Source organism: Macaca fascicularis, chromosome 15 (genome assembly GCF_037993035.2).
Source record: "Macaca fascicularis isolate 582-1 chromosome 15, T2T-MFA8v1.1".
In the NCBI taxonomy this organism is placed as follows: domain Eukaryota; kingdom Metazoa; phylum Chordata; class Mammalia; order Primates; family Cercopithecidae; genus Macaca; species Macaca fascicularis.
In genome coordinates, this window is record NC_088389.1 from 56,493,548 (window position 1) to 56,517,818 (window position 24,271).

The following is a 24,271-nucleotide window of genomic DNA, read 5'->3' on the forward strand; positions in this document are numbered from 1 at the left end:
CAAAGCAGGATGAAGAAAGGTGGAAAGTAGATGTGGAAGGGCAGAAGAATATCCAGCACTGTCCCTCGTGGCAGATGAATGTGGGATGGGGTCAGCCACAGAAAAGTGGCCGCAACCCAACCATCTGAGAGTGTGCAGCCTCTGCACCTCCAGACAGGGGTCCAGCCTGCAGGGAGAGAGACCATGCCTTGCACTTGTTGGGAAGGACAGAAAAGTACAATCAAGTCCACTTAAATGACCTTGGTCTTGAGAGTCAGACCACCCTGGCTCTCCCGTCACTATGAGGAGGCAGCTCTATGTCCTTGAGAAAATTGCTTAACCTTTCTGAGCCTCAGTTTAATGCATATCTTGCTTGATTGCTACAAGATTTTCTTGCTGAATCCAGGGATCTCCTCTGCTGTTATTGAGTACTGTGGGAAACAAATACATACTAAGCAAGAAACCAAACACTAGAGTGAAAGCTCTAACCTGGGAACCCAGAGGCCTTGATTACATGGGATAGGGAAAAGGAGAAGCATATTGTGAAACTGTTCAAAAGGAAATCATTAAACTCTCCAGTGATTTTAGTATAATGGGAAGCGCACAGCAGGAAACAGTGCCCCATATCTGAACTTTCCCCATCTTTTACCTCACCCTATTCCTGACACCACCAGCCTCCAACTGACCTTCAGTCCATTCTTGACCCTTCCTATTCTCCCCCAGCCTTTACCTTCACCCACCAAAAGATGGATCCATAGGGCATGGATGGAGTGAAGATGTCTATTAACCTCGTTATGAGGTAGTTTTAAAAATGGAAGTTCAAATGGTTTGTTTTTAAGGAGCATGGTGTAGGAGCAAAAGTAAAAATAACCATGGTATCAAAACATCCACATCAAAATGTCATGAACACAAATTGCTTAGCCTCCCTGACTTCCCTACACTGCAAAACTGAGATATTTTATGTTTCTGGCTTGGTATAAAGAATAGAGATAACATACATCAAAGTGCCTGACACATAGTAGGTGCTGAATGGATGGTGTTAATCATATTTGTCCTGACACTGCTATGAACCTGTTCCATGACCTTTGACAAATCACTTCACTTCTCTAAACTTGTTTCTTTGCCTTAAAATAAAGGACCATGTACCATGGCCAGCAAATAGACGCTGTGATTCTCAACTAAGGTTTTTTAAGAGGATTCCTGGCCTAACTAATAGAAGATATGGATCCTGGGGCACAGAGGAGGACAGTGGACGACCGGCCTCCAGCCTGGGCTCCCTATCCCCGACCAGGGACCCAGACTTGATTCCCAAGGACCACCAAAATGCATATATGATATATTAATATGTGTTTACCTATTAATATTTATTGAGAAAATGGAGTTCTCTCATAGCAGATCCATTCTTCCCTCTGTTAACTTCTTGGAAGGGGAAAGGGAAAGGTTAGTCAGCTATATATTGAAAGCCAAAGGGAATCCCACAAGTCAAATTGAGAAGCTTCAATACCAGTCAGTTTTTTCTGTCCAGTTTATCTTTAATTCATATTAAAAACTCAAAGGGAATGGTTAGGGCAGTGGGGGAGGGCAGAGTTTTAATGCAGTCTTTTCTGCTCTTGACAGCTAGCCCACATCTCAACACCCTCCTGCCCCTTTCTCATTCCTACCCCTTCTCTTTTCCATTTAAAATGTCACTGTCTGCCATTCAACCTGATGAAAGTTATGGGGAGGCAAGGAGAGTTAATGAGTGTAGATTGCTTTAAATTGAAAACTCGTGTATATCAAGAGCCACCTTGACAGCTGAGTGCTTTCCTTAGAATAGCCTAAGTAATTTAAGCCAAGCATAAGGTCAGATGGAACCTATCCAGGTAGTGTGTTCTGAAAACCTGAAGAAGCACAAAGTTGTACGTGTATTCTTTTATGATGTGGAGTAAAACTGGGCCTGAAGAAAGGGAAGCCAGTCTCGGAAAGACCTCATTTTCATCTGTCTGGCTACAAGAACAATTTCCAAATCCATTCGTTCTTTCTTTCGCTTCTTTTCTTCCTTTCCTTTTTGTTTCCTGTCTTTCCTTTCCTTCCTTTCCTTCATTCCTTCCCTTCCTTCCCTTTCTTTCTCTTTCTCCCCACTTCCCTTCCTTCCTTTTCTTTCTTTCTCTTCCTTTCTCCTATCCATCCATTAGCAAACATGTGTTTAATTCCCATGTAGCGTGTCCCATGCTGGGTGCAGCCAATGCAGAGATGAATACAGAGCTCAAAGGCAGGGAGCTCATAGGAGCTCAAGAGAGACTTGTGGAAAAAAAACCCAATTCCACACCGCCACAGGGGCAGCAATAGATGAAGATACAAGGTAAGCAGTGGCACAAACAAGGCCATAATTCACACATGGAAGAGCTAGAGGAAACAGAGCAGGCTTCCTGGAGGAGGTAACCCCTGTAGCGGGAGAACCCTCCAGACAAAAACCAGAGTAAAACACTGAGGCATGAAATTATAAGCAATGCAATTTGGCCTTGCCCTTCAAAGATACTGCACCCAATCATACTGGATTGACAGAATTGTATGCCCTCTTAATAGTGCCCCTTCCCCAGGAATTCTAAAATTACAGGTGGCTGCTTTCTTTGGCCCACTTGTTATGCAGTCACAGGTGGACCCACAAGTAAATTATGGGCCTTTACTTTTCCTGCGCTCGGCCTTGTAGCTTCCCTATTACCTCCTCAAAGGCAGGGACATCTTTTCCAGTCTTATATGGAAGGCAGTCTAGAATACAGAAGAATTTCAGCTCTGGAAGCAACATACCAGGATTTGACTCCCAGCTCCATCACTGTGTGTCTATGCAAGCTGTGCAACTTCCAAAACTTCAGATCTTCCTCCAAACCTGGGAATAATAATAGGGCCTGCCTGAAAGTGTGAAATACATTTAATGAGATAGTTTATGGAAAACATCTGGCTTGACAAATGTGCCCTCCTCCTTCCCTGATTACAGAATCATGCACGCAGAAAAAATATATATATTTGGTGAATAATAAGCATAGACAAGAAATTACAGTTGGTGCACCCACCCTCCTAGGCCCATCTTGGCCCCATCTCGAAAAAAGCAGAAGCATCTTATCATTACAAGCATCTTCTAACTCCAAGATAAACACTCTTTTATTTATTGCTTACGTATGTTACAGAATCAAATAATTTTTTATTGCAAAATGAGAAATGCATGATTCTGGAATTTTCTACTTTTCAAAGTGCTGGTTTAACTAACTTTTGTAGCGTTGTGTTCTTTCTTTCCTCCAGCTCAGTGTCTAAGTATGAGTGGGAAAATATGAAGATGCTTTATACAAACCATTAGGCGGCACTTAAAACAGATCTTTACAGAAACAGTGGTAACTTGGTCTTCGCATGTAGTCAATGGTATTTCAAAATTAGGCTCCCAGACCTACAATTCTCTAATCTTGTTTTCCCCTCCCTCCATATCATCACAACATTAGGGCTGCTTCTCTGTTGCTCTCTGGCTACTGTAAATGACAGAAGTTTGGATTTTGAGAGAAGGAAAACTAATTTCAGCAAATGTCTCCTTCACCCTTGCTAATGACCAAGTAAACAGATCTCTTGGAATGAGTCCCCTTTTTTATATACCAGAGATTCTTGGCCATAAATTATACCCAAGACCACATACTGTTAAGAGATCTTGCTTTTCCCTGGTTAAATTCAGCGAACTCATGAATATTGATGAAATGCTATTTACTATGCAACTAAAAGGTATGAACAGTGCTCAAACTGATTAGGACTATTGTGAGAGACAGTCTTCCTTCCATTTTTTTAGACTTCCATGCACTAAAGTCTGTGGGGGATCACAGGAAATGGGACTCTTCCCTCACCTCTATTCCCTGTGCAGAGAGGAGTTGTTTCTGGGCTCCGAGGATTCCGGCTCGAAGAAAGCAGAGAAAGCATGGAAATGTGTGAAGATTGCCATCTAGTGGCTCCTGATGCAAGTTATTACAAAATACTGGAAAAACCATCTTTTTTCTTTCTCACATAAGGCAACAACCAAGTCTAAATATGTGAGAAATTGCCCTGACACTTCCTCCAGCGTATCTGAGGACAATTCCTCCCCATGCGGCTGTGGGAGTTGGTAGAATTTCAGGACGTGTTGGATGAGAAGGCAACATCATGGGAGAGTCCTGGAGCCTTTATAGAGATGCCCCTCTTCTTATGCAATATAGGTGGCTTCCTGCAACATGAAAGCTTAGGGCTTGCTGGCCAGGGAAGCCAATGCATACCCATGTGGGGCCTCTTCTGAGCTCCTTCCCTCTGTCCTTCTATACAATAAGACTTCAGCCTAGTGTTATGGGTTGAACTGTGTCCCCTAAAAAAAGATATTGAGGTTCTGAGGTCCTAATTCTCAATACCTTAGAATGTGTTCTGGTTTGGAAATAGGGTCATTGCAGACAGGATTGGTTGAGCTGAGATTCAGTCATATTGCAGCAAGAGTGAAGCCCGAATCCAGTATGACTGGTATCCTTATAAGAAGCCATCTACGAAGACAGAGACACTCAGGGAGAGCACCATGTGATGACGAAGGCAGAGACTGGATTTATGCGTCTGCAAGTCAGGAAGGCCAAAGATGACCACAAACCACCAGGAGCTAGGAAGAGGCAAGAAAGGGTTGCTCTATAGGTTTCAAAGGGAGCATGACCCTGCCAACTCCTTGATTTCAGACTTCTAGCCTCCAGAACTAGGGGACAATAAATTTCTGTTGTTTAAGCCACCCCATTTGTGCCGCTTCATTACAACAGCTCTTGCAAAATAATTAATACCCTCCACATTTTACTTCTAGTGCCTCTTTCATCCCAGCTCAGGCTCTTCTAGACAAGAATTTGTAGTTGTCATTGTTTCCTAGCTGCTCTCCCAAATACTGGTCTCTTGTCCCGTTCAATCTACCCACAATGCCAGATTAATCTCTGCAAAATATAATTCTGATTAAGTTGTTCTTTTGATAAAACTTCTGCTTTCCCTACTGGATAGAAACTGAATGTCTTAGCCAAACATTCAAAACCCTGCTTCATCTGGTTCTGTCTAGCTCATCTTCTGCTACTTTGCTCAAATACTTCAGCCATTATAAGCAACTTGCTAATATCTACAACTGCACTCTTTCCCACTTCTGTGATTATGGTACTTGTTCCCTTTGTCTCTCTCAGGATCAAATACTTCATGAAAAAAGAAAAAAAGTCTTCCTGTATTGTTCCCAGAAAGAAGTAATTTCTCAATTCTCTGAGTTCTTGTAGTTCTTTTCCCTTACCTCTCTGCTGACATGTTTTGTTGTCCATCTTGTGTTATTAATTATAACTCTTTAATGCCTCAATTCACTCAGTGATCAGCAAGTTTTCTGAGCAAAGACCATCTCTGAATGTCCCAATGCTTTACATGTTAAAACATGATTGAATAAACGATGCCCTATGAAGAATAATTGAGTAAATGTTGTCTTTTCTTCAGTGTATGGGGAACGGTCAAACCATCTTATCACTTCATCCAATACCATGCTCTCCCTTGGCCTCCCTACTCCAGTCACACTGGCATTCTTTCAGTTCCTCCTACATGTTTTGTTCCTCTTACACATGGAGTTTCTTCTACTTGGAACACTCATTCCTTCCCAGAACATCTAGTTAACTTCTGTTTCTTGAGACTGTAGATCAATCATCATTTCCCCAATAAAAGTTTCCTGTTGTCGAAACTCTCCTAGCACCATGTACTTCTCATCTGTAATACTCAAGGCAGGTGCTCCTTTACATCTATGGACATGATAATTTGGTTAATGTCCATATTCCCACCAAAACTGTAAGCTCCAGGAGAACAGGGACAACAGGAAAAGCATCCACTTTAGGTCAGTATTATATTCTTCTCACAGAGTAGATCCTCAATAATTATTTGCTGAGAAAACGAATAAATAGCTGAGTATATCTCTGTGTATGTATGCATACAGTCTATTTGAGTTTTTAGGCAAGCCTAAAGTAGGCAATAATTATAATCTCTACCATTCCTGTGCCTACTATGTGATAGGCATTGAGCCTACTTTTCTTATAATCTATCTCATTTAATCCTGAAAGTGATACTCTGAGTTAGTAATCATCATCCTTGTTTTACAGATGAGTGAAAAGATTCAGATAAGTTAACTCTGCCCAAGGTCACAAAGTTGTTAAATAGCAAAACTGTGATTTAAAACCATACATGCCAAAAACTCATTAAGCACCATCTCAGTATTACAAAAGAAAACCAAACAGATGACAAACCTGATGCTCAGGAACAGTTTAAACTCAGGCTATGTGGTTCTACAGTCTACACTGTGGCGAACGTCAGTACACTTAGATATTAAATATGGTGACTGGCAATGCTACAGAAAGGTGAGAGCTTCCAACCAAATGTCAAGGATATAGGTTCTAGAACAGCTGTGTGATCTGGTCTCCTGACTAGCTTGAAAAAATGAAACCTTATGTGAACCTCAAGTCTCATTTCCATTTCCGTTAGTTTGATTTTCCAATGTCAGTTATTTTTACATGTGACCTACTCATCTTTCTTTATCTGAAAACTTTTGAGGGGAAAAAAAATGACTTACTGAAATAGAAGAGCCATCAAGCCTCCTGGTTTCTCCCAAAACAGTTAGTCAACCCTTTTAATTTACTTGCTTCAGTGAATGCCCTACAGTACACATCAATCCACAGTGATGAACAGAAAAGTAACAAATAGTGTTTTCTATAGAAATTACTAAGAATAATTTACAGAGAAAATTGAAACAAATGTGTCCCATAATAATGCTGAACTACATAGTTTGTGAAACGTAGAACAATAAGAACTCAACTTCACATTGACTAAAAGTCCAGATCTAGCATAATGTTACATCCTCTACAGCACGGAGTAGAATGGTTCTGCTTGTACACCTGAATTATTTCAGTGAAGTGTTACCACCTTCCCAGTACTGTCTGTGTAACCATTCTATATTCCTGTGACAAGATTTCACCTTCTTATGTAACATTTCTATATACACTACCTCATCTGATTCTTACAATAACACATCAGTAGATAAAGCAGGTGTAAGTATTATCACCATTTCACAGTTGAGTATGTTGAGGCTGGTACAGCAATAGCTTCACTCAAAGGCTCACAGCTAACAAGGTAAAGAGCTGAGGCTGGAACCAACTATTTACCTCCTACGCTCTCTCCTTTACCCTTTGCTACCTCCTAACCACACACTCACATAGGGAAATACAGCTGACTAAGAGTTTTCACCCTGGAACCTTCTTTCTAAATGACTATCAAGGAATTACTCAGAAGAATGTAAGTGAGGAATCCTTAAGAGTGCCTGATGGGCCAGTGATGTTGGTTACTTTGTTTCTCAAGACTGCAATGGAAGGTCTGTAATCAGTCCTTAAAGAGTTCTGAACAGGAGGAGCCAACTTTTATGCTGGTATAGTGTGTGAGCAGCCTGTGGCATACTGTAACCAATACATGAGGAGTGTTGTTAAGTGGCCACATGTACACTTAAGTGTCCAGGGCAGGCTGGTATCCTTTAAGACTTCATCTCTACTAGCAAGGTAAGTAACAATAAAATTAGTAATAATAGCAATAATGATAATGACTTATTATATTGACTAACATTAGCTTTAATACTCATAAACTGTACAAAATATATATTATTAGCCCCATTTTTCATATGGGAAAGCTAATATCAAGCGACTTGTCCAAGGTCTTACTGCTCCTAAGTGGACAGTTAAGATTTGATGTTGTCCCATTTTAAATCCTTTCTACCTTATAATACCTAATTAATATTACCTAATAATACCTCTTGTTAACCTAATTAATTCAGTCAATTGGGGTAATAATTCAACCATCAAATATTTTAGCTTCCAAATCTTTCCATTTCCATTAAACTGTCTAGATCTGTGATGTCCAATATGATGGCCACATGTAGTTACTGAGCACTGGGAATGTTATGAGCTCTAATTGACATGTACAAAAAAATAAAATACAGTAAAAAAATGTGTAAAACAACTCATTCATAAATGATAATATTGATTACATGTTGAAATGGTAACGCTTTGGATATGTTGGGTTAATATAAATATATTATTAAAATTCACTTTTTTGCTTTTTAATGTCACTAAAAATTTTAAACTACATATATAATTAGACAGCACTGCTATAGATTATTATTTCAAGATTCATCTATTTTATCCCCACATACTGATCTCACAGAGAATGAAAAACCCGTATGAAAATGCTTTTGCTGTTGAATTATTCTCATGGCATGAGCCTATAACATAAGATATCAAAACACTGTGTTCTGTAGTATATGTCAGACTGTCTTTATTTTTTACCATAATCCAAGCAAGAAAATATGTCATATTGCAAACCCAGAATGATCTGGTATTCCTTTATCATATATACATATACTATATTTAGTTTTACAACTTTATGAAGTAAACTTTTTACAACTTTATAAACAACTTTATGAAGTAATAGTACTTCCCCTTACTGATGATACTTTCTCTTCAATTATCTGCTATTCTATTTTTTTGATGTTGCTTGTAACTCACTAAACCAACTTCATCACTCACTAGTGTGTTGTAACCCACAGTTTGTAAAACTCACAAGAGTGTGCAAGTGAGATACTGATTCTGTCTACACAGAGGTGAAGGGATATTTTAGCAAATAATAAGATGGACCTGGCAGTAATGAATGAGCTGGTGGAGGCCTATAGCTATAGCAAGATCTGTGGCCCATTCAGTTGGCAAAACTGAAGGGAGTTCAAAACGCTTCCTCTCTCCTATAGAGTCAGCACGAATGGACCTGTCTAATGCCCATCTGTTGTTCTGTCTGCTCAGCATTACCCCTGTTCTTATAAGGAAGAGCATGTGCTTCTTTTGGTACCTGCTCTTCCTACCCAGCCCCCACTTCCCCACTCCCCCGCCCCAGCTCCACCCGTGAGGTTCAAATGGAAACTCCCATATGTTATAAACCATGTCTGATGGCTCATAGGTGGGAACCCAACCCAAGTGAAACCACTCAGAGCCTACTCCTGGGATTTGTGGGCATCTAACTAGAACAGGGAAAAGTCCGTCTTTTCTGATAATAAAATCCCCAAAGTCTTAACTTGGAATCTGTCACTAGTTGCGTCCTCTCCAATGTAGAAGAATTGCTTTATCATAGGAGAGAGTGAAGGAAAGAGAAGCAGAGGTGAAAGGCACAGAGAGGTCAATGGGCCTAACTCCTTGCAGGGCCAGCTTCATGGGCATGTGGCCCATGCAGTCACTTAAGGTCCCGTACTTGGTTTATGTTCTTCTGTGGCCATCTTGAAGCTCTTAATCATTTTCAAACAAAGGACACCGCAAATTACATAACTGGTCCTGAGGCGTTGGTTCCAATTTTTCCTTAAACCCAGTGGGATCCTCATCCTTCCTAAGACTGAATCATTCAGCTCTTCTTTAGATTATGTGAGATTCTTCCAACAAATTATCTTTTGTGCTAAACTTCTTAGAGGTAGATTCTTTTACTTGCAGCCAAGAAACTGGACTACACTGTGGTCAAAGACACAGGATGAGACCAATAACACAATTCTAGAGGCTCCCAGCCCCATTGCATTCCCAAAAGATACAGTTCTGTCCTTGCCCCTCAGGTTTCTGATTTTTTCAGAACTACACCTGCAGGGCCTGGATATCTCCCCAGAGAGTCCAGAAAGGTCTTTGTGCTTTAGAAAGAACACAGGCTACAGTGGTTGGTAGCATTTAGAGACTAACACTGGTTTTAGGCATCTTGTAATATAATTTAAGGTGGTATCCTTAATATTGCAAATTCAATAGGTTTATATCCAAACTGTACCATGCTCATTTCTCTGAATAACTGAAAAGCAAGCAAATAAGTAAAATAAAACATGTTCCAATATCACAGTCTAATTGGGAAAAGGGGTTTCATTTGTGTAATGCCCATAATCAGCTTTAAAACATATCCATGGATTATCGTTTGTTTACAGAGGAAAGTAAAATGGCCAGACCTAATGATGAGGTGATCAGTGGCTTAGTTTTGCTAATTCCAGCATGGTTATCTTTAGACTGATATTTTGGCTGAACCATAGAACACAGAACTTGCCAACATTTTTTAAAGTGAAGGAGTGTTTGCCTCTTTCAGTTTGATTTAGTGGCCTGAGGTTTCCCCAAGTCCCTTTGAACTGTTTGCTCTTGAACCGCATTTGTTTCTTATGCATTTGGAGTGATTGATGTGCTCCTAAGGAAGAAGGAATAGGAGGGAGCATGTGAGATTAGTCTTCAACAGAAATAACAAATCTAGTTGAAACAAAAGGAGAAAAGTGAGATCATCCAGAGGTTACTGTCACTCTCAACACACACAAAGGTTTCTTTGGGCAGACTGCAGACGTTCTCCCAAAGTATTCTGCAGAATAGCCGCCAGGCACCAACAACAAAGATGTGACTTGGGCATGAGATGATAGATTCGAGGGAACAGAGTAACAGAAGTTGTGTTCTTGAGAACTGTGTCATGTTGAAAAATGCCCTGAATTCAGCATTGTTTATATTCCTCCGGAATATGTTAGTGCCTGTAGGTGATCCATGTGAGAAATTCTGGTCTGGTCTCTTACAAACACTCTGAATCCTATGTCCTGAAAAAGTTACAGAAGGATGTCAAGCCTGGCTTCCCCTCCCACGGAATCATGGAAAACATACTATATCAGTGCCTTGATGTGCCACCTTGTTTCGTCCTTACACTAGGTCTGTAAAGCAAATATACAGTGTCCTTGGTTGTAGTTCAGTCATTCGGCATATATTTACTAAGCACATATTGCCTGTGAAGCACTCTGCTTCTGGGATACTGCAGCGAATAATACAGATGTGACCCCTTCTCCTTCGGCGCTTACTTTCTCAGATAAAAAAAGGGGGGAGGGGACATTAAGTAGATAAAATAATTGCCAGGGGAATTGGGGTTATCATGGAAAGGTACAAGAGTTTGAGAGAAGGATAAAGAGAAGGGGCAGCCCAGCTTTCCACCTCCGCCTCTCCCAGGCACCCCCAGGCTCCATTCTCTCCTCCCTATACCCCTGCCCAGACAGCACCCACCTCCCCTTCCGCCCCCTTTTCCCTCCTTCTTTCCCTCCTCTCTCCGCTCCCTCTCTGACCTGCCGCCCCTCCCTCCGCTCCCCTGCCCTTCTGCTCTACCAAGGCCCCCAGGAGCCCTCTACCCTCACCCCATGGCCCAACCGTCCAGGCACGCGCCCCGCCCGAGCCCACCGCCCCTGCGCCCTCCTCCCACCCTGTGAGCCGTGGCCGTTGCCAGATGTCCACAATGGGAAACGAGGCCAGTTACCCGGCGGAGATGTGCGCCCACTTTGACAATGATGAAATTAAAAGGCTGGGCAGGAGGTTTCGGAAGTTGGACTTGGACAAATCAGGCTCTCTGAGCGTGGAGGAGTTCATGTCCCTGCCGGAGCTGCGCCACAACCCGTTGGTGCGGCGAGTGATCGACGTCTTCGACACCAACGACGATGGAGAAGTGGACTTCAAGGAATTCATCCTGGGGACCTCTCAGTTCAGCGTCAAGGGCGACGAGGAGCAGAAGTTGAGGTTTGCGTTTAGCATTTACGACATGGATAAAGATGGCTACATTTCCAACGGGGAGCTCTTCCAGGTGCTGAAGATGATGGTGGGCAACAACCTGCCGGACTGGCAGCTCCAGCAGCTGGTCGACAAAACCATCCTCATCCTGGACAAGGATGGCGATGGGAAGATATCCTTTGAGGAATTCAGTGCTGTGGTCAGAGACCTGGAGATCCACAAGAAGCTGGTCCTCATCGTGTGAGCCTTTTTCTTACAAGCACCACCCAACAACTTTTGCTTTCTTCCCTACCTCTTTCAAGATTTGCTCAAGATGTCCAACTGTCTCTCTGACTTAGCTGAAAGTATTTCTCTTTGTGAAGCCATATGTCCCAACAGGAGCTTCATCACCAGCTCAGTGCTATTAATTCTTCTCTGAATGACTCAGGGTACCCTATGAGGGGAAGAGCAAGTCAATTGAGCATAGTGGGGAAAGAAAAGGAAATGCCTTTTATAAACATCTTTGTTTTGATCCAAAGACCAAACTAGAACTTTGAAAGTTCAAAAATAAGAAAATATACATTTTTGCTGTTATTTCTCATCATTTTGTTTATGGGAGGAAATTTATAATTTGCATGGGTGTTAGGTGAACTGTTTTCATTTGCTTGTGTTCAGATATCTTGTCAGATTGTTAACTTCCTATTGTAGCAACAGGGACAAATATATTTATCTTTGCTGGGCATCTTGTAATCACTTTTCTTGGGGGACAAAATCCTATCTTTTCCTTCAGCGGATTGCAGCCCCATTCCCCACAATGCATCCAGAAATCGCTGTGCATGTTTGAGGAGTAGGAGTTCATTTGGCCTCCTCCTGACTCGTTGCTCCAGCTCCTGAACAGAAACTAGCTTCAGGGCTCTTATAGGAAATGCTAAGCCTGGACTAAGTGCCCAGCTCAGTCATCATCCTCATTGGCAGTGGGTTTCCAGGGTTGGCAGCCCACACCAGCATTAAGTTCAATGAAGGGGACCTCCAGCTAAATAGGGCAAGGAAAGTGTTCTCCCAGAAAGTGCTCTCACCTCGAACACTGGTCCCTACCCCTCAGGTGGAGAGAATGGGACATTTAGTTAGTTGTCCCACGGAGGAGAGGCAGTAAAGATTCAGGCTGCAGTGGAATCTCCCTAGGATGCTGAAGTGGCATTATGTCTGTGCTCAGAGATGCAGAGATGACAATTGTGTCTCCACAGCAGAGGTGGATGCTAGCTACACTAGCTATGCTGATTTTGAAAATCAGATCTGGGGCATAGCAGAGAAGCTGAGAGCTCTCTCATTCCAGGAAGCCTTTTCCCTAGTGGAACATTCAGCGCAGAAGTCCTCACACCCTAATAGATTTCCACCACTGGGAGCCTGTGGTTCCGGGGGAGATTCAGAATGCAAGTGTCTCTTCCCACTCATTTATGCCATGTTGGTAGCTTTAGATCAGCCATGGTGAGGAGAGAACAAAAGCTTTTAGTTGTTTTTGTTTTGTTTTGTTTTGTTTTGTTTTGGAAAATCGGTTTGCCAGTAAATACATCACTGCCTGTACGCCAAATGTTACCAGCTCCCTGAGGTCCCACATACTATTGTCAGTGCTCAGAGCACAAACTGTTCTCAGAAGAGCAGGGCTAGGACTTGTCCCAGCATCTGTGGCTCCACACCAATCCCCTTTCTCACAGAGAACCACTTCCCATATAAGATGCTTAAGGCTCTCAAAACAGCAGAACAAATGAAACATACTCTCCCTACACTTGCTTAGCTAAGGGATACCACTCAGGTAACTTTTTTCAGGACATGGAAGATCTATTTCAAGGAGATTTACTGCTATTTTATTTGGAAGAAGCTGGCAACTGGTCTTGACCAAAAATAGAAAAAAAAAAGTTCACAAATTTAATCACTTGCAGGGAACCTATCTATCAAGGCACCCTACCATATACGTTTTTATTTAATAGATTACTTAGAAACCACAAAAATAGGAATCCTTGCCCCTTCAATTCCTGTTCAACCCTAAAAATTGTGATAACGCTCCCAACCCTGTGGTGATCAGGGTTATGCAATGTTCAAAGATTCAGACACACCTGGGTTTGGATTCAGTTGCAACTAGGTTGTTATCACACTGACTTCTTTTTAGCTGTGTAAGCATGAATAATTTACTTAGCCTGTCTGTGTCTTTCCACCTAATTAAAAAGAGGATCCTTCCCAGGGTTATTTTGAGGATTCAAAAAGGCATGCAACACAGCTGGAGCACGATTCCATTTCATTCAACTAATTCCCTTCCCTTCCCCCTTCTTCCCCTTCTACAAGATCAATATGTAAAGGAGACATGAGGCTCACTGGTTGCTTTTGAACACTTACTTAGTTCTTAGCTACACCCACTCTAAAATTAACTGGACATTTGTGTACAGCCCATATCCAAGCCTACAGAGAAAACAATGGGAACAATTTCAAGGTCCTCCCCACTCCTTCATTTGCAGAGGGGACAACAGACTTTCTGACTTGAGAGCTGGAGAAATTTTAAAAGAAAATCTCTCATTCCAGCCCAACCTATTTAACTTTTTGTGGAGGAATTTTACATGGAGAAAGTGTGCACATGTCATGCTAGCCAAGAGGACATTATTGTCATTAAAGAGAGACATTATTTATATACCCTGCAATGTGCACATTAAAGTATGGAAATTTTAAAATTATGACTAAGGGTTTGAAACATATTGGATTACATGCTCACATTTAACAAAGAGAGGAAATGTATTTCAGTTTCTGGAGTGGCTGGAATTTACAAGCTAATTGTCCAATAAATCTACTCAAGATAATTACCCAAGGCTTTGTGGCAATGACCTTGAACTGAGAGCCTGTATCCGGATTTAGCACTGGAAAGATCTAACTGGAAATTTGGGTTAAAAGAATCACATTTATTCCCAAATCAGAATACTTTGTTTTTCCTGTCAGTTAATTGCCAGTTGCCAACAAATCTAGTTCTATACAGTTTCTTGGGATGATGATAATAAACATTTATTGAGCAATTGTCCCATAACTTTTGATAGAACCTTTGTTATACATATAATTTAATCATCATAACAACACTGTGAGTCTGGTGCCATTATTTCAGCATTACAGATGAGCCATGTAGAGATCTAGAATCTTCTCCAAAGTCACGCAGCTGGTAAGTGGCAAAGCAAGGATTTGAACCAGGCTTTCTGACCCCAAATCCTGAGCTTTATTTCTACCTCTCTGCATTTATCTTATTTTTATAGTGCCTGTATCTACCTGTCACAAATTATTTATTATAGTCTTAACCATGTATGTAATCAAATCAAGCCTCAGTTTTCATAAATGATGAAACTGAAGCCCAAAGAGGTAAACTGCTTGTCAAAGAACAAGCAGCCTCCACCTCTTTGGTTCTATGCATTGCAATGAAACAGATATGTTAGGCAAAACAGTTTTAAACCATGTTCCACCGTTGGCTCATCTTGAGAAACAGGTGACAGTATTTAGATTAAACCGATAACACAAACCAATATGCTCTGAGGCTATAGAGATCAGTCACAATATGTTGTTATGAATCCTATGTTAATGGATTGTGTCTGCTCTCTACCATATGCTGCTATCCCCAGACCACTAGACACTCTTTTTGAAACAGAAAAAAATACGGCTTCAGCAAATTCAATTTAGCTTTGGTGTATATTCTATCATGCTTTAGAAACATTCTCAAGGAAAAAATATCTTCCAAACATTTTTGTTAATTACAAATTCCTAAGCCACTGTCTGAGGAACAGTGTGAAGTTTTTAAATGAAGACAATTTTTATTTTAAAAAATTACAAATTCCATTCTCCACTTACACTACTGATTCTTTCTGTCTGTTAAAAGAGAGAGTAGGTAGTTAGTCTGCTGTGGTGTTATATCTATTTTGAATACTGTGAACGGGGGAGGCTCGGGTGTTTTTAAAAACAGAGTGTCGGCGGGGCGCGGTGGCTCATGCCTGTAATCCCAGCACTTTGGGAGGCCAAGATGGGCAGATCATGAGGTCAGGAGATCGAGACCATCCTGGCCAACATTGTGAAACCCTGTCTCTACTGAAAATACAAAAATTAACTGGGCGTGGTGGCACATGCCTGTAATCCCAGCTACTCAGACGGCTGAGGCAGGAGAATTGCTTGAACCAAAGAGAAAGAGGTTGCAGTGAGCTGAGATCGCACCACTGCACTCCAGCCTGGGTGACAGAGGAAGACTCCATCTCAAAAAAAAAAAAAAAAAAAAAAACAGAATGTCACTATGGTAGAGGAACAAGGCCACTAGACTGAGAATCAGACTGGACTCCTCTGCTGCTGTGTCAACTACCATACCTATCCCAGTAGCCAATGACTGTGAACTATAAATCATGAATCATCAAGAATTAGCTGATTCATAATGAAAAATTATAACACTGAAGGGTCACAATAGTAGCAATAAAGCTGTGTAGATCAGAAGACAGTCTGAGCACTCACAGGCTAACTCTGACCTACAAATGTTTGCTTTTGTTGTGACTGGTTTTACATGGTGTTTGTTCTCACAATGCTTTTTAAAAATTGCCAATATTTTAAAAATCTGAAGATTTGAAATAAAAACCTAAATTACTACAAAGAAATGCAGGTCGCTCTCACATGGAGGTAGCCTTTTATTGACTAAGGAGTCTCTGAAATATTGAGATGAAATTAAGAGTTTCAGTGAAGAAAAATTAACACAGTTACACTCTTTGGCACAGAAGTTTAAAATGGACTGAAGTGTTCACTATTTTTCAAAAATATAACAATGGATACAAAATATCCCCACAATCAATATTTTCTAATGCCTGAAACAGTAGAAGAATGTACAATAATCAAAATAAGTATAGCTGTGTAAAATTTCAAACTTTCATATAATAAAATATAACAAAGATAACAAGAAAACATAAAAAGGGGAAACATGTTAGCAAAAGGGTTAGCAGTTTTTCAACAAAAAGCCTCACTGTGTCTGATGTGCATAAATAAATATGCAAAAAAGTCATTATTGATTCATACAAAAGGAGATAGGTAAAACAAACATGGAAAAATAGCCTTGTTAATTCAATAAATACAACTTACAATATTTAAAACAGGAAAAATGATTAATTATAAAAGAATTGGCAAAAATAGAAGCTTTCTAGGCATTGCGGTATCTTTGGTGGCACTGGGAATGGCTTCCACCCTTTTTACGGGACATTTTACACATCCCAAGTCATCAGAACAGTTGTATCCTTTGACCGGGTAATCTTGCTCATTGCAATATGTATCTCAAAGAAATAAAAATATTTTAAAATGCTACACACGGCCAGGCGCGGTGGCTCACGTCTTTAATCCCAGCACTTTGGGAGGCCGAGGCAGGCGGATCACTTGAGGTCAGGAGTTCAAGACCAGCCTGGCCAACATGCTGAAACCCCATCTCTATTAAAAAATACAAAAATCAGCTGGACGTGGTGGCACATGCCTTTAGTCCCAGCTACTTGGGAGGCTGAGGCAGGAGAATCACTTGAAACCAAAAGGTGGAGGTTGCAGTGAGTCAAGATCACTCCACTACATTCTGCCCTGGGAGACAGAGTGAAGCTCCATCTCAAAAAAAGAAAAAAAAAATGCTATACACAAAATGTTTTATTGTAGCAATATTTGTCATATATACAATAAATAATATTTAAAAACTTAAATACCTACAGTTTGGGAGTAGTCAATTATAACAAAAACAATAGGGATAGTATTAGGCCACTGAAGTTAATAAAATAATAGTTAGAAAATAATATTTTTAGAAATTAATATTAAAATAGTTTATTATGTTAGAAAATAAATTCTTTTAAAAGCATAATGCAAACTTGTTATATCCTATATTTAGAACTCTGAAAAATATGTGTGCCTAATATATATGGTCATTGTTCAGCAGAGAAAATGGAGAATTGAAAGTAATTGTTTTATAGTACAAGGATTATGGGTAATCTCACATTTAGTTTTTAAAAATATTTTTCTGAGTCGTTTTAATAATAAATTTTTCAAAAAAACTGCACAACAGAGCTAATGTGGCAAATTAAGTGCCATTTCAACCCTAAAAGATGGTCGCCCAAGCTTAGAAGAGATGGGGGCTCAAGAATCGCAAGAAACAGGGAGAGAGAAGAATCTTCACAGCAACATGGGCAGCGCCATGTTGATGAGCCACTAAGCAGTTTCCAGGTTAGAGGAATGCAGAGAGTGCTGTCAAAATCCTTGTTTAATCCAAATGTGTGAACACTACTCACTTAGGCTCATGCAGTGTCTCCCTGGATTTTGTGTTAATAAATTATCTCCTCTTCTGTTTCTTTTGTTAAGTGTGATCTTTCACTATGTCTTGGTAAATGAGAAAATTCCAGGTTCTCTGAATGAATCTCTTTTTTCTCCATCTTCATGATTCTTGTTAAATATACATGTTTTAATTCCGAATGAGTGCACTGCATAATCTTACCTAACTCTCTTCAACCGGACTTTCTCCTCTGGGAAACTCTGTCTTTGGTATATTTGGAGACTACATTTTATGTGGATATGATTCTCCTACTTCAAGAAAAGAAATAAGACACAGAGACAAAGTATAGAGAAAGAAAAAGTGGGCCCAGGGGACTGGCGCTCAGCATACAGAGGACCCATGCCAGCTTTTTCTTTCTCTATACTTTGTCTCTGTGTCTCATTTCTTTTCTCAAGTCTCTCGTTCCACCTAATGAGAAACACCCACAGGTCTGGAGGGGCAGGCCAACCCTTCAACTCCCCAACAAGGGGCCATATGTATAGACACAGCAAGGAATCTGCCAAGTTCTTCTGAGCAACTAACTACTCTTCTGGGCAAAATAATCAGGAGGCAAAAAATAAATAGATAGATAGATAGATAGATAGATAGATAGATAGATAGATAGATAGATAGATAGATAGATAAAATAGATACCAGGTCTTCAAAATTAGAAATAGCATTTGCTTCTTCCTTGTCCTGCTTCCAAGCATCTATGAGTCATCCATATTTCAGAAGCACCATAGCCTTTTTCTTTTCCTTACCTCTCATTAAAATTATTGTTCCTCCCCCTGTCACCAGCTCTCTTATTAAGGAAAAAAATTTTTGAACATCAGCATTTGGCTGTGCAGATCCAGAGAGGAGATGATACAAAGCTTAGTGCATTAGGTCACGGAAAAATACAATTATTCTCCCAGGTTCTTGAAGTCGTTTTGCTCTGGGGAAAAATATTTAATAGGAAATCTTCAGAGTAAATGTATTGAACACTTACTATATACTAGGCTGTTGGAGACAGGCAAAAGCAGCACAGCCTTACCCTGTCAGAGAAGACTTCCTAAAACAGTCTCCACCCGTTCATTTCTGAGATCTGCATCAGGATACAGTCTATCTCAAAAGAAGTTATATTCACACCTTGGAGCTAGAAGACCTTAATCATTTAAACAGTACATATATTGAATCAGATTATACGGTTGCAAGCAACAGATTTTTTTTTTTTTTTTTTTTTTTTTTTTTGAGATGGAGTCTTGCTCTGTTGCCCAGGCTGGATTGCAGTGGTGCAATTTCAGCTCACTGCAGCCTCTGCCTCCCAAGTTCAAGCAATTCTCCTGCCTCAGCCTCCCGAGTAGCTGGGACTACAGGCATGTGCCACCATGCCTGGCTAATTTTTGTATTTTTAGTAGAGACCATGTTGGTCAGGCTGGTCTCAAACTCCTGACCTCAGGTGATCCACTTGCCTCAGCCTCCGAAAGTGCTGGGATTCCAGGCGTGAGTCATTGCACCTAGTTGCAACAGATTTTTTAAACTTAAGCAAAAACCTATCAAAAGAATAATGGGAAAGCTCGATGTTTTGAAGTAAGAAGGAGAGTAACAGATGAAGCCTCGAACCACAGCACTCCAAGGATGCTAATGCAGGAACTAGGGAACTATGTCTTTGGGGCACTGACATTGGAAATGACTAGCTCCCAGCACTTTTGATGCCCAGTGTTTCTGCTTTAGATCCACCTTGGCCTGCCTTGAGTCCCATGTTTTGCCTGGTGAACAGGGAGTAGGGAGTCTGTGATTGGTAGACACACCAAAACCACGTGAAGCAGGAAGAGGGCAGTTCCCCAAAGAAAGGATTCTAAGAAAACAAAATCGGCACATTCTACATGAAATTTTTGCATTCAGTTTCCAACGTTTTACTTCAGTAATTTTAAATATTTTTTGTCCCAGTTTCAACAGTAGATCCCTAGATTGGTGAATATTAGCATGATCAGGTCAAGCTAGCAAAACTGGGCCTTGTTTCCTCTCTTTTTAATTGAGAATGTCCACCTCCACCCTTCTCTCTTAAAGAATTGCTCTAGGAAGCTTTTGTGATATAATGAGACTGTTTGGATCAGGGGTGGGGGGAATTATACAAATTTATTTTATACAAAAAAATCCTAGTTTTCATATGCTTTCATTCATTTGTTTAAAAAACATTAACAGTGCTGGGCACTGTTCTAAGCAATTAGAATATGTACCGAGCAAAATGGACAAAAATGCTGCCCTCCTGTAGCTTACATTCTACTTTGGTAGGGAAATAGGCAATAAACAAATAATCACGTATTATATCAGGAGAGAAATAAAGCAAAGTAAGAGAGATAGATTGTGTCTGAAAGAGGATGGAAGGGGGAACAGAATTTGCCTTTTTAAGCACAGTGATTAGTAAACTTCACAGATAGGTGACATTTGAGAAGAAACCTAAAGAAAGTGAGGGAAGGAGCAATATTGATTCCTGGCAGAAGAGTTTACAGGCACAGAACAGAAAATGAAAAGACCCTCAAGCTGCAAGTTGCTCAAGCTGCAAAGTGAACCAGTAAGAGAGAAGAAGAGGAAATAGATCTTGTAAGGTCTCATGGACCATTGCAAGAACTCTGAATTTACTCTGCAAGAGGTAGAAAACCATCACAAGGCGTTGAGCACAGGGGTGACATGACAGCCATTCTTACTGCTGTGAAGAAGACAGAAGTCGTTAGGGAAAACAACTAGGAGGCTGTCTCAATAATCTAGGTGAGGTGAAAGGTGATGGTGGCTTGGATCAGCGTGGTTGGTGGAGGTGGTGGGATGTTGTTGAATTCTGGATATACTTTGAAGGTCAGTTCCACCGTATTTGCAGATACACAGGGTAATGGGATGGTAGAGAAAGACAGGAATCAAAGATGGTTCTAAGGTTTTCTCCCTGTGTCATGGCAAGGATAGAGGTTCATTGAGATGAGAAAGACGGTCCCAGCAGCAGGTTTCAGGGGTAAAATGAGGGGTTTGCTTTTAATGTGTTATCTTTGAAATGTCTATTCATTACCTAAGTAAAGAGGCAGAGTAGGGACTTAGGAAAGAAAAGCCCCCAACTCTTGGGAGTCATTGACATCTTGGTGGGATTTAAAGCTGACTCTGGATGAGAACATGAGTGTAGTTGAAAAACTGAAAGCATGCCTATGTTTACAGTCAGAAAGATGAAGAAGAAAAGCAAAAGAGACGAAGGTACAACAAAGAGAAAGATGGCCGGGCGCGGTGGCTCACGCCTGTAACCCCAGCACTTTGGGAGGCCGAGGCGGGCGGATCACAAGGTCAGGAGATGGAGACTACAGTGAAACCCCGTCTCTACTAAAAATACAAAAAATTAGCCGGGCGAGGTGGCGGGCGCCTGTAGTCCCAGCTACTCGGGAGGCTGAGGCAGGAGAATGGCGTGAACCCGGGAGGCGGAGCTTGCAGTGAGCCGAGATCGCACCACTGCACTCCAGCCTGGGCGACAGAGCGAGACTCCGTCTCAAAAAAAAAAAAAAAAAAAAAAAAAAAAAAAAAAAAAACAAAGAGAAAGAAGTATCACAAAAACAAAGTTGAGAAACTATACCAAAGAGGATGGAGTAATCAATGGCGTCCAAGCTGCCAATACATGAATAACGTGAAAACCGACCATTAGATTTGGCAATATGGAGGCCATTTTTGACTTTTACAGGAATTGTTTGACAGGTAATGGGAGGGGACAAAAGTCTGATTGAAGTGGGTCTCAGGGAGAATGGGAGAAAAGGAATTAGAAGCAATGAGTATAGACAACACTCTAGAAAACCAGAGAAATCAGGTGGTTGCTATGTGTTGGGAGGTGTGGAATGGGCACAAGGAAGGAATAGCTGCATAGATCTTGATTAGTAACATCAAAAATAAATGATGAGTGAAACTCCCTTGCTGGAGACTTGAGAACTAGTCACTAATCTAGCTGTCAGATGTTTCAAGTGACCACATCTGAACAAAATACAAAGCAGGGTTTGGGCAACAACAAAGTTTATAATCTTATCCTCTACATGTTACTGATCTGGTCAGAGACCACACCTGTGATAGTACAAACATCTCCTTTTATCTGAATTTGGTCCGTTCCTAGAAATGTGTTGACTAGTAAATTTATAGATGGTGGAAGCCCTTTCCATTATTTTAAATGGAAAAAAAGTATTCACATCTCATCCAAAAATCTCAAGCAGTTTCCCTAAATTCACTAAAACACTCTTAGGCACCTATAGGTATTTAATATCTAATGCACAATGTATAGATATGTGACAATCTACCAAGAATTTCTGCATAATATAAAACATTTAAAACATTAGTTGTATAATGCATAATTAGTTGGTATTCCTGAATGCAATATGCAGAGTACAGTATCAGATACAAACTATGTTTTTTCTTTACAGTGTAGTAAATATATACTAACGTAAATTAATAATAAAATGCTAACGAAACATAATGAATTAAATAACATTTAGAAAAATGAAATACATAAGCAAGGCAATTTTTCGAATGATTACTTACTAGTTAAAGAGTTGCCTAAGTGAGATGGGGTGGGCTAGAGTAAGTTTGTGAAGGACCAAGTGGAGCAATAAATGCCTGAGATTTGTCCCTGGCTAAATCCTGGGACAAGCTGGGTGCAGTGACTCACACCTATATTCCCAGCAATTTGGGAAGCGGAGGCGGGCAGATTACCTAAAGTCAGGAGTTCAAGCCTGGCTAATATGGTGAAACCCTGGCTCTACTAAAAATACAAAAATTATCTGGGTGTGGTAACGCATGCCTGTAATCCCAGCAACTTGGGAGGCTGAGGTATGAGAATCACTTGAACCCCGGAGGCGGGGGTCGTAGTGAGCCGAGATTGTGCCACTGCACTCTAGTCTGAGCCTCAGAGTGAGACTCTGTCTCAAAAAATCAAATCAAATCAATCAATCCTGTGACAGTCTTCTCTCCTTGGCCCTTGAGTCTCTGGAAGTGTGTGGCTATGAGCTAGCAAATGAAGCTGCAGCTGAAGCAATGGGATAAAGGGGGAAAAAAAAACAACCTCGAAACTTATGTTTGTTTGCATTCCTTTTGCATTCATTTACATGGCTTTTGACAGCATGAGACTGGACTTCTGCTTGCATTTCTGAATGTGCTACCACTCAAGTCACTTGGCAGCTGCAATTATCATTTTGTCTGCATCACCTGAATGTATTTTAAACATTTGATATTGAATATTCATAACTCCTTCTTTTCTTCCTCTGACCAGTAATGAGTATCAAGTTGAGCAGTTTTTTACTAGAAAGTTTTCACTTGATAATATGGGGGAGATGCACATATTCATAGCACATTTAAACAATGTGATCCTAGGGGAGGAACCCCTGAATTACAAAGGCAGCTGTACATCTTGTCACTCAGACTCAGACACAATTGAAACATTTTCTCTGGTGTTCACAGGCAGATGATAGTGGATTTGCCATTCCAATGGGAGTTTTAAATAAAAAAATTTGATAGTCGTTATAGTGAATTGTGAGAATTCAACTAGAAAAGGATACCTATAAATGGCGATCGCTTGACAAGCATTGCAGGCTTTGGCATCAGACAGTCCTGGATCCGCAGCCTGGATCCCGACTTAGTAGCTTGCATGATCTTGGGTAAGTAAGGTTATTAACCCCTATGAACCTCTGCTTGCTCAAATGTGAAATACAGATAATAACACTTAATTTACAGGGTAATTATAAGACCATAATACACGTATATTTTATCTGGCATATGTATTAAATGCTCAATTTAAAAACAATAACTACTTCTGTTAGTCTATTAGCATGTGGGTATAAACAACAGAAGTTTAAAGAAAAAAAAAATGTATAATATAAACTGAATATGGCCTATTTGTTATTGAGGTACTAAGAGAAAAATTATTGTTTTTAAAAGACTAATTATTGTTATGCACAAGAAAACAGAGGCAGCCATGTCCAAAAAGGCAAGATGACTCACTGCGAGTTACATTTTTCCTCCTCATCTTGGCAGTGTCTTATAAAAAAGCAGTGCCCATCTTCTCAGAGTCTAACTGAATGTTTGATGATGGTAAAGTCCAAACTAAATTCTCCCAGTCTGTTCTTAATCCACAGCAATAACTCACTGAATCTTTCATATTATAGCCATAGCCTGTATACACTAAAATAGGTCTAGGTCAAGGACTATTTTCAGACACATTTGTAGGTACTTTCTGCATGTCAGGTTTATATAACTGGTCGCCGTTTGCACGCAGAGATGTCCCAGGAAAATCCCTAGTACCTCTGAAGCCCTAGGGGTCCAATGTGCTTCCCTACCAAACCCTTTCCCAGACCAGCATTCCTTGTTTCCTAGGGCTGGGCTTCTGCCTGCATTCCCAAATCATCTG

General features: G+C 40.6%; 2 protein-coding genes across 3 annotated transcripts in view; both read left to right on the forward strand.

The window, feature by feature from the left end:
* GRIN3A (glutamate ionotropic receptor NMDA type subunit 3A) overlaps window positions 1-24,271 on the forward strand; it is a 165,968-nt gene that overhangs the window by 128,426 nt on the left and 13,271 nt on the right. The gene's annotated exons all lie outside the window — the stretch shown is intronic.
* Window positions 10,984-12,292, forward strand: PPP3R2 (protein phosphatase 3 regulatory subunit B, beta). Its single transcript, XM_074016956.1, has one exon. It carries the CDS (start codon window positions 11,296-11,298, stop codon window positions 11,815-11,817), a length of 522 nt encoding a protein of 173 aa, XP_073873057.1. The 5' UTR covers window positions 10,984-11,295; the 3' UTR covers window positions 11,818-12,292.

What these genes read in the sequence shown, in the direction of transcription:
- PPP3R2 (XM_074016956.1), top strand. Translation starts at nt 11,296, where the DNA reads ATGTCCACAATGGGAAACGAGGCCAGTTACCCGGCGGAGATGTGCGCC.